The sequence below is a fragment of the Amblyomma americanum genome, chromosome 5 (assembly GCF_052857255.1).
Source record: "Amblyomma americanum isolate KBUSLIRL-KWMA chromosome 5, ASM5285725v1, whole genome shotgun sequence".
Classification (NCBI taxonomy): domain Eukaryota; kingdom Metazoa; phylum Arthropoda; class Arachnida; order Ixodida; family Ixodidae; genus Amblyomma; species Amblyomma americanum.
Genome location: NC_135501.1, coordinates 32,315,967 through 32,329,225, shown reverse-complemented (window position 1 = coordinate 32,329,225; position 13,259 = coordinate 32,315,967). Strand labels below are relative to the sequence as shown.

The following is a 13,259-nucleotide window of genomic DNA, read 5'->3' as shown; positions in this document are numbered from 1 at the left end:
TTATGCTTTTTACATTACGGCAACCTGTGTTCTACGGCAAGACATTTTATAACCAGTTTGAAATTCAACCAGTACTGAATATCTGGTCTGACCATCCCTCATTGAAATATAAATTTTCTTTTGCTCAACTTAGTTGTCAGGAAGTCTTGGCTTTTTCGTGTCAACGCGCATTGCATGTTTTACGATTTGGAAAAACAGCGCAATCAAAGACGAGACACAAGAGAAGCACAAAACACCAGCGCTGACTAACAACCAAATGGTTTATTGCTACAGGTGAGGCACCATATAAATGAAATGGCACGAGTAACAACACACAATAAGCATGAGAGAAAGATTCCGCACAACCACACAACTTGACTAAAAAAAAGGGGGACATCACTGATTAAGATACGCAAGTTTCTTGGATAAAAGATTTATCGATGGGCTGCTGATACAGGTGTTACCGAGCTTTCTGATATGGCAAGCCTCCGAAATGAGCCTTGTGGTCTCATCTTTATAACGGGCGATGATAGTGGTCCTATCTGGCCCTCTTCTGGAGCGCATTGCATATTTACACAGACGGGTCATTCACTCATCACAGTGCTAGTGCTGCTTTTGTTGTTCTTAGCTCCACACAAAATATTTTATACGTTCATCGCATATCCTTAGAACCACCTTCAAGTGTCTATGCCGCCGAACTTGTAGTATTCCATTCTGCTGTTGCGTTTGCTATTAATAACCCTCCTTCTATGCCCGTTCATTTCTACACTGATTCTCTATCTCTGCTTTCTGCCCTGTCTTCAGTTACTCCATTTAACCCGACTAATATTTCCATTAAGAAAGATCTCTATCGTTTGTCTTCACTTGCCTCATTTCTTTTATTTCATATCCGGGGTCACTCCGGAATTTTCTGAAATGAGTTAGCCGACCAGGTTGCTGGTAGTGCTGGGCAATATGGCCATTTACACACTTCTACCCTTTCACGCCGTTGCGTGCGTTCCCGTTTACACCATTCTTCACTTCTTTTATGGCAAACTTATTGGCAAGAAAATAATGGCGGCACTGAATTATTTATCTGGATCCCCGATACGCTAAATATTCCTTCCATCCGTCTACCTAGAAGTCCTCTTATTGCTTTACTCACTGGGCATGGTCGATTCCCTTTCTACTTTAAAAAGATTGGCTTATCTCCTTCTTCAATTTGCTCATGCGGTGTTTTGTGCTAAGGTGTCAGTCATTACTTCCGCAATTGCTTCCTTAGTGCTCCTTTAGTTTCCCGTTTAAAGACTCTCTGCTCGTCTGACATTAAACTGTCTACTTACCCTCTCTTTTGAATAACCCTGCTGCTTGTGCTGTTCTCATTCAAATGGTTCATCTCATCAGCAGCACAATTCCTACACATTCCCGATGAGTACTTTCGTCACTCATTTTTCCTGCATAAGCTCTGTACAGTGAAGTGCTCTGTGTTCCTTTGCTGGACAATGATGTCTCTCTGTGGTCTGACACTGTGTTTGAACCAACTGTGCCTGTGACTTTATCTGTGCTGACATTTTCTGTGACTTAATCTGTGCTTCTCACTGTCTGTGGTGTCTGGACCAACTGTGCTTGTGACTTCATCTGTGCTGACATTCTCTGTGACGTTATCTGTGCTTTTGTCTGTTCTGCGCCTTTTGGGGGTTTTATGTTTTTGTTTGTTGTTTCTCTTTTCCTGCTTTTTCCCTTAAATTAGGTTTTTTTAGCGTTTAGCTCTTTTTCTTTTTTTATTAGCTTTAAGACCGGTATAGCGATGCTGGTCCGGGCTCCCTCTCTTTTTCATTTGTTTTTTTTTGTATTTTTCCGGAGAGGACCAATAAAAGGATAAAAGGGCTTTGAGCCAGTTGCCTTCCCGCAGCGGCAAAGGCCGGACGGCCGGTTCGGTCTCTCTCCTGATTTTCAATATGTCCAGTGCCCAAATCCAGGCATCACTCGCCAAGCTTCTCACAGGGCCAATTCCCTGTCCTACACACAGATAACGCCGGCATCTTCCACACGTGCCACTCTTCCAGTGCAGTGAAGAAACAACTCCCTGAAACTGCCGCGGTAGTGTTCACGTTGCCGCCCTCGTTTTTTCGCTAGTTTTTTTTTTATCCCTCCGTTCAATTCACCAGTTAGCTTTCATCGCTATGCGAGAACCTTGGTGCCAGAGCTGTGCTAGCTTTGATAATGTCAACATAAGGGTGGACACTGAAGTAGCGTAGTAAAATATGTTTATTCGTCTCCTCGGGCTTTCTGCGCGCTGCATGAGTGACCGCCTTCATCACATTTTTATAAGTCTGAATTCTAGCGCACGTTAACCTTATCTCAAAGCGTATGGCAGCGCCTATCGTCATTGGGTGCTGATCCATAGCCAGATTCTTCGGTCTCATTTTTTGCAGTCCACACCGTCTGCCTCATTCATTCGGTGCTGGATGCTCTTTCTTTCGTCCTTTTCGTTCTTCGCATGCTTGCTGGTGTAGGTTCTTGTTCTTTACCGTTACTGTGAGCCATCCGGTTCTTTGCACAAAATAAATATGAAAGGACACCTGCACAGCTGCACGCAGTTTTTCATATGTTGTTCCCCGCCATTCCTTGCGCAAGATATTATTCTTCGTTTTTCTTGCTTCAACGCTTGTTTAGGCTGTATCTCTATCAATACTCTCGCTTTGCTTCCGCGCAATTCAACTCGATGCTGAGTACCATGCGATGATAGGAGGGAGACAATCATGGATGTACCACAGGCATTTAGAAAAGCATGAAGCTATAGATGCGTGCTCCATTAACTTCACAAATCCACAGCTGCTCTCTTGTTATGCGCAGCAGTAGTACAGGCATTTATAAAAATTATGCACACTGCAAATGTGTGGTGGATAACAATCAAACCGAATTACATATATCTAGCAAGTAGTGTTGAACACATCGGCAAACGCAGTAGCATCGCTTTGAAGAGCCTATGGGGGGCTCGGAATACGTGTGGGCGCATTTCTCGTCTCAGCAGTGGACTCCAAGAATATATCAAGAATGTGTGTTCAGAAAGCGTACTATATTAACTACACAAATTTGATCAAAAACTCAAAAAATTATATACGTACTGCAGGGCGCTCGCTGCGATACTTTTTCACCCGACCGCGTATACAGCTTGTTCGGTCGAAAAGCCATCGGCGTCGTATTAGTAGTAGTTGTAGTGGCCGGCGCCGCGCATCGGAAACATTCGGGGGTGCGTAAAAAACACACGGCACGCACCACGGCCTTTGGCGTGCGAGAAGGGAACGCTTCCACTCAGCCACGACGTTTGAACATGAATAAAGGCGCGTTTAATGAATGCACGGGTTCCTTTTAAACGTATCTTCGAGATGTGCACTGAGACGTACATGTGTATTTATGATCATATGAATTACAGATGTCGGAATTGAGCGAGTACAATGCGTTTCCGGTAAATTTTCTCTGTGCTTGGCGTGCAGTCGTATCGCCATCGTGTGGCACCCACTGAATACCCCTTTTGCTATGCAAGGCGCTGGCCCGGACGATGGCGCGCGCGTAGCGACCTTTCTTCGTCGGAGTACGGTCGTTCATTTCTGAACAGGTATGATGGAACCGCATCCGTCTACGAGTGCTAGTGTGGAGCAGCATCTGTGTTGTTTTCAGAGGGCTCCTAGAGATTCCGAACGATTTGTCCAGCGGGCAAGGCCATGGCGTTCCGTGGACTCCCTGGCAGCGCCACGACACGCTGTCGCATTCCACTCTTAAAGGCGAAGCTTAAGCTTCCAACATTTTTTCTTTGCTCTTGCTCGGCCAATCGCTCTTTTCTGCTGATATATTTCAAAAATATTTCACCGGATCTTTTCACACGGGGCGGTAATATCAAAGCGATGAATAGGGAATAGAATCAGTGAGCGCTCAGACGGTGCTGTTTGTTCATTGGCGTCATGCATTCAACCTCGATCTGCTCCATTCTATAAGGTGTCGGACTGCCTAAAATGATTTTAAAAAATGCCCATAACAAGTTATGAGACAACGCGCAAGCTAACCATGCTTTCCAAATTCTATAAACTCCTACAGATATCAGTTACGGTGGGCAACACGCTTTTCCGCAATTAAAGAGACTAAAATATTAGTTAAAAGATAACTATTAGGTATCAGTTAACTAGACTGATGGCACGTCTTAGCTGTGTTCTGGTGTAATACACCGCTGACCATACTATGCCGAGAAAAGCGCTCTTCTAACTCAAGAATGCTATCTTTAAAGGAGTGAGTGAAGTGTTAGTTTAAACAACCTGTATGTTTAAAAAAAATGCAAACGAGCGGAAAAATACGACGCGGGCGCAGTGAGCGCTCGTTCCGTTCCCTCACTTCGTCCGTGTCGTATTTGTGCCCTCCTATGTCTCTCCTAAGTAGTCTTCTTGGATCTTCCAGCAAGGGCGACTGCCGAATTTAATAAAGTTGGACTATCGCCGTGTTGTGTAAAAGGCCCACATGCGGTCAAGCCAAACGAACTATCAGCACAGCCGCACGCACCCCGCTGCAGCGCCGGCTGTCCCGAGTGCGGTTCTCACCTCCACCGCCCACCGTGCGTCTGTTGGCCGGTGGCAGACTCGCCCTGGTCACCGGGCTGGATGCGCCGCTCAGCCTGTCCAGCGCCGTGTTCGCCAGGGACGGACGATTCTACGCCATGCGCCACTTCCTGGTCGCCTTTCCCTCCGGAATACGCGCTCAGTGTACGTGCACTGCTGGACGCGTCGCTGTTCATGCTCCTGCCTGCTTGACTGCAATCCAGCCTGGCTTAGACAACGCCTAGGCGGTCCGCTAGAAGTCATGAGGGCTCGCGATTATTCTGGCTGGATTCCTATAGGCCTTCCTTTATTGCTCGTAAAGCAGCAAGTTCTGTATGCTGAGTGGTGAATACGAAATTGCCATCAGTTATATGTTCGCTCTGGCGGAAGAAGACCATAACCGGTTGACGAGCACATCACCCGGAATTAAGATCTGAAATAGCTAATCACTCTCGCGCATGCTTTTGTGTCGGCTGTGTGCTCGGTCCCCATTGCGTCAAGGAAATAAAGAAGAAACCGAGCTTACATCGATTCATCGTTATTAAAGAGTGCTTCAGGCTCCTAAATGTCATCCTAATAATCTTAAGAGCATGCGCACAGTACGAAACGACAACAAAGTGTAGCTTAGTCAAAAACAAAATTCACAGAGGCACTTAATAGCATTGTGTGTTGGCACATTAGAAGCTGTTCGTGCCCTTACATTGAATTTTGTGTCACTCTTTCATGGGGGTGTTTGGGGACTCCTACACGTCTCTCTCAACACAACCAGACACCTCTTCGCACTATCAGGTGGTAGTTTGTTGTTTCTAAAAAGTTGTCCAGAGGTGGCGACACGGAAGCATTAGCGACAAGAAATATGTAGTCCCTTCCGACATGATGACGTCCCTTCCCGCCAGCCAATGGGCGAAATATTTGCACGACATAATTTTTCACGATAATGTTCACGATGTTAATGTTGTTGCATTAACATTACCAACGCTGTGTTCAATTCGATGATTAAGAAGTCTAGAGCGAAAACTCGAATTTATGAAAGCTTCGACTAAGACACCTTTAAATGCCTTGCTCTCAACATTACATCCACTCGATCAGGGGTTCAAGGAGGCGCTTATGCGGCCGTGTCGACTGAATCCACGTAAGGGTTTTCTTCTCGCTATATCAGTAAATTTCAGCTAATTTCAATTTTATCCCCCGCCGCATGGTTCAGTGGCTTTTGCGTTCTGTTGCCGATCCCTGCGGTCGAGTGTTCGATCCTGGTCTTGGTCGCCGTATTTTCATAACGTTAAACTTCACAAATGACACTTTTTATTGATATAGATTCTATGACCATGACAAATATTTCAATTTTCTTTCTCCATGGAACCCAACGCGCTCGCAGATTGGTTAAAGCAGCTCTAGCCCTTGCCGCTCTCAGCTACGAAGCGCAGTGACGTCTCATAATCTGCGTTCGTACCGTCCGTGGTTAAAGAGCATGATTGTCAGCGCAGTTTGGTAAACCGGACTTTTCAAAGCAAATCTACCCGCAATGCATGGAAAAACAAGATTGTTTCCTTGAAAGATCTTCGTTACCTTAAAAAAACTCGTAAAGCCACTTGTTTTTCTAGCACCAAGATGAATCACGTTTCTAGGGCAATGCCCCAGAAATGATGCAATTCGCCGCCGCATCCAGTCCGGCTGCGTGACACGAACCACTCAGCGCCAATTTACAGCACAAACGAGGCTCAGTTTCTTTGCCGAGACGGCAAAAGCGGCGGAAAAGTTCGTCTGGCTGTCAAACGTGTCCTCATGCTTTGTCATTCTTGGGCATCGGGGCCGCCGAAGCGGGGTGACCCGGGTTCGAGACGCGTTTATTCACGTTAGCGGCATCGAGGGCGCGCTACTGTCACGACCTGCGTAACGCCATGCTTTGACGCCCTACGTCAGCGGGAGAAGTGACCGGTCACAGAGGACCAAACGGAACAGGAATGCGTCGCTGCGGAATACGGCCCCAGGAATCCATCCGTTCTGAGTGCACAGGCACAGTTCATCTCCTACAAACTAATACGACGTCGAGTTGTTCATGCATTAGTCTGTTCACAGAATGCGGAATATAACGTTTTGATCACGATCTAGAAGCTTATATCGCTCATGGAACGCCTAAAATCTGAGCAACTTCCATACGCCGTGTGTATTACGTTTACTGGCATTACATGACTGTCCTATTGAATATTTTTTACTTTGTCCAAAGATTTGGTTTTTTATTTCATTGTTCTTTGCTTTTGTTCACGGCAGCCACTAGCAGCACTTAACTCAATTTTTTAATTCAGTGTTGACGGCCTCCAAGTCGACATGCATTCTAGTTCCATATCTTTCTCCATATCGACACAACAGTGGGTGTCATAATAGATTGGAAGTACGCAGGCTACATGCACATGGAGCGTAGTTCACTCGTTTTCGAGAAAACCTATTCATTCGCCACAATCGCTGGCGAGGTGTTGCGATAATGCGCTTCCGTTTACGAATACCACGGTTTCAGCCCACAGTTATGCTGTGAACGGGGGTAAACTTCCGGCGACAGCTGTCTACTTGAAGGAGACCGTTGTCTTCTTGTTCAACACTGCTGCAGCTGACAAGACTGATATCAGATACGGCCCAGTCAACGACAGACGGAGACACGGTCATCCATCTCTCGGTCAAGGTCGACTCGCTGCCCGTTCCCGGCGTCGGGGCCGGTGAGCCTGCTGATGATTACACCGTCGTGCAGACTAATGTCAGCGTCATGAACAGCCAAGTTGTGCGGGACGACAGCGCCGAAGCGAGCAGAGGCGCCTATGAAGCGCCCGTGGGCGAACTGCAGAACAGCCGGGATAATTCTAAGGCCCACGCTAGACCAGAAGCGCAGCCCACGGTCTTCGCGAACAACGCCTGTTTCCGCCTGATCCGCGGTGAACACGGCGCTGCGAGCGTTGTGCCGTGTGAAGCGTCAACATGGATGACGGCTAGACCAACGTCCGAAACTCGCCGCCGGGAACCGCACGCAAGTTTCCCAGACCAACAACTGGATCTGCTGACGTGGGTTTATGCAGGGACCGGCGCTAAACGCATAGACCCCGGAAAAACAAAAAGACAAATCACCCGATACAGACCTTGAATCGGCGCCTGAAAAAGAGCGCAAAAAGATGGGGTCTTTACGCGAGATCGATAAGGACCAATACCCGAAAACGAGAAAGCTATGCGCCTACGTCAACCGCCCTCACTGCACTTCTCGCATCGTTGAACCACAGCCGCTAGATGGGAGCGGGCTTCATCAACCGGCCGTGGTTGAGCAGTGTCTAGGGTGTCCAATTATTAAGCTTGCCTCCAGGAAGCAAAGGCACGGAGGCCGCCGCAAATATGAACAAATTAATATGCTTTTACTTTCCAGCGGGTCCAGACCGAGGGCTTCTCGTGCACACGTGGCCGCGTACTCATCTTTGGAGGCATGTTCAGCTTCCAAAGATATTGCTCAGGTGCTCCAACCACTTAAGACATTAGATACCTTTGGAGCATGACAATACCAGGGATGTCTTCCTTCAGCTCGTCTACACCAGGACATGCGTTTGGCATTCTGATGTATCTGTGGAATTGATATCCCTGATTGGGAGACGTTATACATCTCAAGCCCTACTGTAGAGATGTGGTGCTCAGGTGAAACGGTGGAGTGCTTCGGTAATTAAACTTTCAATGGCCCGGCATTAAAAACGTCCAATAAAAGGTATGAACTTCTAGGAACCCATCACAAATATTCCCTACATTGCGAACGTGTTAAAAATTGAGGAGGTTAATAGAGAACAATTATTAGAGCATAATAAAAATTTGCTAATTTTTTTTATTTCTGAGGGCCACACGTTCAATCCAAGGTCACTGCAGGAAATTAAGAGCAAAATTCAAAACTCTCTCATGATTTGCCCAATCGCCATTATTTCGCAGATAAATTCGGCTCTTTTGCAGTTAGGGTCACCTTCTCCATGAAATTACCCTTCAGCGCGCCTCTTGCACCTCTTAGAGCTGAAAACTTCGCATTGCTTCCAAAGCTGTGCTTGAAAAAGCCGCTTCCAAGCATATTTGCAATGCATGTGGTAGTGCGAGCAGAAATGAAAGTTTTTAATGTTTATGCTACCACTGCCACATGTGATAAACCGGCCTTTGCAAAATGACATGTAATTTCTTAGTTCTACTGAGTACCTACCACAAGAACACTACTGTGAAACTCCGTGCCGAATACGCCCTATTGTATCCACAGTCGCGCTGGCGTCACCACCGGCACCGGGGTGGCGGCGTAGACTTCGACCCGTCTCCCTTAGGCCGTGGGAGGTTTGGCCACCGTTCACGGAGCGGCAGCCAACGAAGGCCAGCTTCGCCCAGCGAGGAAGAGCGGCTCCGTGGCGACTTGGACGGCCTGCAGCCGTGCCGTGCTGACGAGGAGTGCAGCCGCCACGCATCGTGCGTAGTGCCGCTAGGGTCGGCCAAAGGCCGCTGCGCCTGCGACCGCGGCTACCTGGGGAACGGACTCTTTTGCTGGGAGGGATTCTACTTGCGCTAGTGCCCCTCTCTCCCGGTCTGTGCAGTGAGGACACTTGCTGCGACAGGGTAACAACCACTTTAACGTTGAACGACTTGGTGCTTTGATTTATATATTGGGAAAGCTCATCCTCGCAGACCGAAAAAAAAACGTAATATACGAGGCACTGCGTCCTTATTTGACTGCCTTCACGTGCTAAAATGACGTGGTCAGCTTTTGCGGAACTGTGACAGATGATAAAGTGTATATAGTGCGCGCGGGCGGAAATATATTTCGTCATTTTTATTTATTTATTTATTTCAAAATACTGCAGGCAGCAGTGCTGCCCTGGCAGGAGAGGGTTACAAAAGGTAAGCTTGCAGAGAATGCTCAAAGGTATTAACGTTAGTACATTCAACAACCGGAACAGGCAGGCGATTCCATTGTTCGATTGTGCATGGGAAAAAAGATTTTTGGAACTGCTTAGTCCTGGCATTGTATGGCCTTATCACTTTTGTGTGGTTCAGCCTTGATGATCTTTGTGGCGCACAAAGTAAATACGAATCACGTGGCAATCCTGTTTTGTTATGATATAGTAAGTGCAAAAAGTTTAACCTAGCAATCCGTTTGCGCATCTGGAGCGGTTCCAACTTATGCTACCTCAGTAGATTAGTAACGGAAGAACGTTTCCTGTAATCGGATGAGATGAACCGGGCTGCATGACGTTGGATGCGCTCCACCTGCTCGATGTTTTTACATGATACGAATTCCTCACTATAGAGGCGTACTCTAGGACTGGTCGAATCATAGTGCGATATGCTACAAGTTTTACGCTCTATGGGGACCCTTTTAATTCCTTTCGTAGGTAGCATAATTTTACAGTGATACCTCCATCAACATTTTGAGCAATATCAATAATATATATCAGGAACAAAAACGGTCCCAGCACAGATCCCTGCGGTACACCGGACAGAACATGCAGACACTCAGACCTTTTTTTTTCACTTTGTTCTGTTGCCGTTGTGTACCCGCTGAATTCAGCACCATAATGGTACTGAAAACTGTCGCACACTTCAGTGACGCTGGGTACAAACTTAAGTTTGCCTGCGTGAATAGATAAAACTGAATTGCATCGAAAAAGACGCTAATTTGACGGAAAGTGGAGCTTTTGTAAGCTTTAAAAAGCCAGAAATTGCAATAAAGATGTTACCATCACCGGCCGATTTCGCAACTGAACAATGGCACGTGCAGAGCTTTTGGTTTATGCAGTTCTTTTAGCTATATAAGTCACTAGTACGATTAGAGCGGAGAAAAACTGTGATGCAATTTGCTCGGCAATAATTGGGTCAGTCTAGTCAAGATGATTAAGAAATGCGTATTTTTCTGCTGAAAATGACGAGAAGGAGCTGTAGAATAGATGTTTACTGGGAAAGCGAATTGGATTGAGCTGTTGTCGATGTCCCTTTCAAGTAGACATCTTACCTGGGGCAATGCCTACTTCCCATAGCCGCTTACGAGCGAAATATTCGTTCTCTCTCCGACGTCACAGCTATGTTGTGGAGCCCAGATCGGTATATTAATGCCAGCTTTCGTTCACCACGAGCGAACAAGATTGTATTTACATCCTCGTCCAGCATAAAGCAGTAGCAAAGGCGGAAAGAAGGAAAAGGAAGTGTAGGGTCGGCCACAGACCAGAGCGCTCGAACTCCGTGCCATCTGCGCTCCGCAGCGCGCAGACGAACACGTAGCAGCTGCGCTTGGTTCGAGATTACGCATCTTTGAGTGTCTTCTGATTATCAGACATGCGCTATATCGAACCAGGCGCTGCCGCTAGACGTCGCTGAGAGCGCTGCGGAGCGTATAAGGCACTGAGTTTGAGCGTTCTGGTCTGTGGACGACTGCACATACAACGCCACACGCACCCCCACTCCCTTCCTAATACAGAGGCCCTGTGATATTCATTGTAAAATAGGGCGGGAAGACGGGACACGCGAAAGAAAGTGCAACAGAACAAGCGCTGACTCGCAACTGATATATATTCGGAGAAACGATGTGTCTCGTCGTTTTGCGATGTTTAACAATGAATCAGTACCAACTCGCCCAAATCAGTCGCAACCTAAATTATCCTATGATATTGATTCGCCAGCTCGCTGTTTTGTATAATCAAACTACTGACGGTAATCTAGTGGCGATAGCGTGAACTCCAATTTTTTTTTTAGGAAAACATTCATGAGTCCCCTTTCCTAATGTATTTGCAAGATAGGGAATCAGAGGTGTGTGTTATTTTTACTCGTCTGACTGCTTCAGCTTTGGTGTTGTCTGACCTGAAGGAAAATCTGTTTCTAAGACAGTGACGTTAACCCAACAAACTCCACATGATACACCTGTTGCCACAACAAAATAGCCTATCAACAATTATTTTGGTAGGACATATGGTGTCTTATTTTATTATTTTCAATACTTTAATAGAATAAAGCACAAAACCTGACCACAGCGATTGCTGGCATTGGTTTGTGTTTTATCTGCCGAGACCCCACCTGTTAGCTGATGTACCGCGTCTCGTCGTGGTCACAAACGGTCAGGTTTTATTTTAATGCTGTGGATGGGTTACAGAGTCCGTTGAATAGTGACAAAGTGCACTGTGACGTTACTGCACGCTTATATATGACGAGGCAGCCTACACATCTCATTTCTGTTTGTTACTGGCTTTTAGCTCCTAACCGCAAAATTTACATCATGTTGGGCATGATAGCTAAGGATGACTTTACCCTTGCTGGCCATAAATATTAAAACTATGTTGCTCAGAGCACTTTTTTCCGTTTGTGCACCACCTTAGTTTTCCATTTAATTATATATTGATTCCCATTTCCTGTAGCACCGTGAAGGTGTAATTGCAGGGGGATACAAACATACAATTTTAAAATATTCATCTTACAGCATGCGACATGGGCTCAACCTCTGGCACAAAAAAAAAGTTAAGTAAACTGAAAAGGATCGTCAATGTCAAATCACATCAGACAAAGTAAGGAAATGGAGAAAGCGAAATATGAAGTGCGGGAAAGAGTACCCAAGTACATAAAGCGCATCAGAGGTCCGACAACATTGCACGAAACTTTGCCTCGGACTGGCATTCGATCACAGAGTGACGCAGCTTGTTCCATTCATTGATGGCATGTGGAAAAAAAGAGTGTTTGTAGGCATCAGTGCGACACGTCAATTCACGTATCTTCCATTCGTGGTCACATCTTCTTGATACAAAATTTGGTGGGAGCAAATAAGTTTTAGAGTTAATGGCAGTTTTATTACAGTAAATCCGGTAGAGAAGTTCAAACTTAATTCGTAAACGGCGCTTCTCCAGTGAGTCCTAGTTCAAGCCCTGCTTGATGCAGCTACTACGCACATTAAAAGAATATTTGCGACATCGCGCTGCACGATTTTGTACATGCTGCAGCATAGCACAATGGGTCCCGATTTGAGGATCCCAGACTGCGCAGGCGTGCTCCATAATAGCTCTAGTGTTTGTGAAATACAAAATTTCATTAACATTCTGAAGGACATCTCGGAAATACCTCTTCAAGAAGTTCAACATTCTTGCTGCCTTCGACGATATATATTCGGTTTTTTTTTTTGCAAGTCAGGTCAACACAAAAATAAACACCAATATATTTATAATCGGTTATTTTAGTAAAGGTTTGTTGTTTAAAAGGTAGCCAGACCAAATTCGAGTGTGCCTGCACGTAAAAGAAATACTGTAACATTTTCCAGTATTCAAACATATCTCCATTTATCGAACCAGAGTTAAATGCGGTCCAAGATTTGCTGACGATTATCTGAGTCACATGGTGCTTTAATAGAAGGATACAAAACATAGTCGTCCACGTATAGCCTCACCTGGCAAGCCACACTTTCCACTTTGTGATTGACATATATTAAGAACAGTAAAGGTACCAACACAGATCTCTGCGGGACAGCGAAGGGACCGCTGCAGTGTTTGATAAACACCCATTTACTAAGACGTGGTGCTTGTGCTCTAGCAGGTAATCTTTATTCCATTTAAACAATTTGCTTTGTATGCAAAGAAACGATAGCTTGTGGAGTAACAGGACATGGGAAACTGTGTCGAAGGCCTTTTTAAAGTCTAAAATTACACAGTCTACCTGCTCGCGGCTGTCGAAAACAGAGAAGATGCCATGACTGAA

General features: G+C 45.9%; 1 protein-coding gene and 1 long non-coding RNA gene across 4 annotated transcripts in view; one reads left to right on the top strand and one right to left on the bottom strand.

The window, feature by feature from the left end:
- Positions 1-9,352, top strand: part of LOC144134625 (uncharacterized) — a 78,307-nt gene extending 68,955 nt beyond the window's left edge. For 2 of the 3 annotated variants that reach the window (XM_077667501.1, XM_077667499.1), the window contains 2 exons: positions 4,520-4,709; positions 8,803-9,352. In XM_077667501.1, coding sequence (XP_077523627.1) covers positions 4,520-4,709; positions 8,803-8,978 — 366 coding nt within the window. In that variant the 3' untranslated portion in view covers positions 8,979-9,352. Of the gene's footprint in view, positions 1-4,519; positions 4,710-7,146; positions 7,253-8,802 lie in introns of all 3 variants that reach the window. The other variant, XM_077667500.1, reaches the window with a different exon arrangement.
- LOC144134626 (uncharacterized) overlaps positions 1-13,259 on the bottom strand; it is a 97,005-nt gene that overhangs the window by 68,938 nt on the left and 14,808 nt on the right. The window lies entirely within an intron of this gene.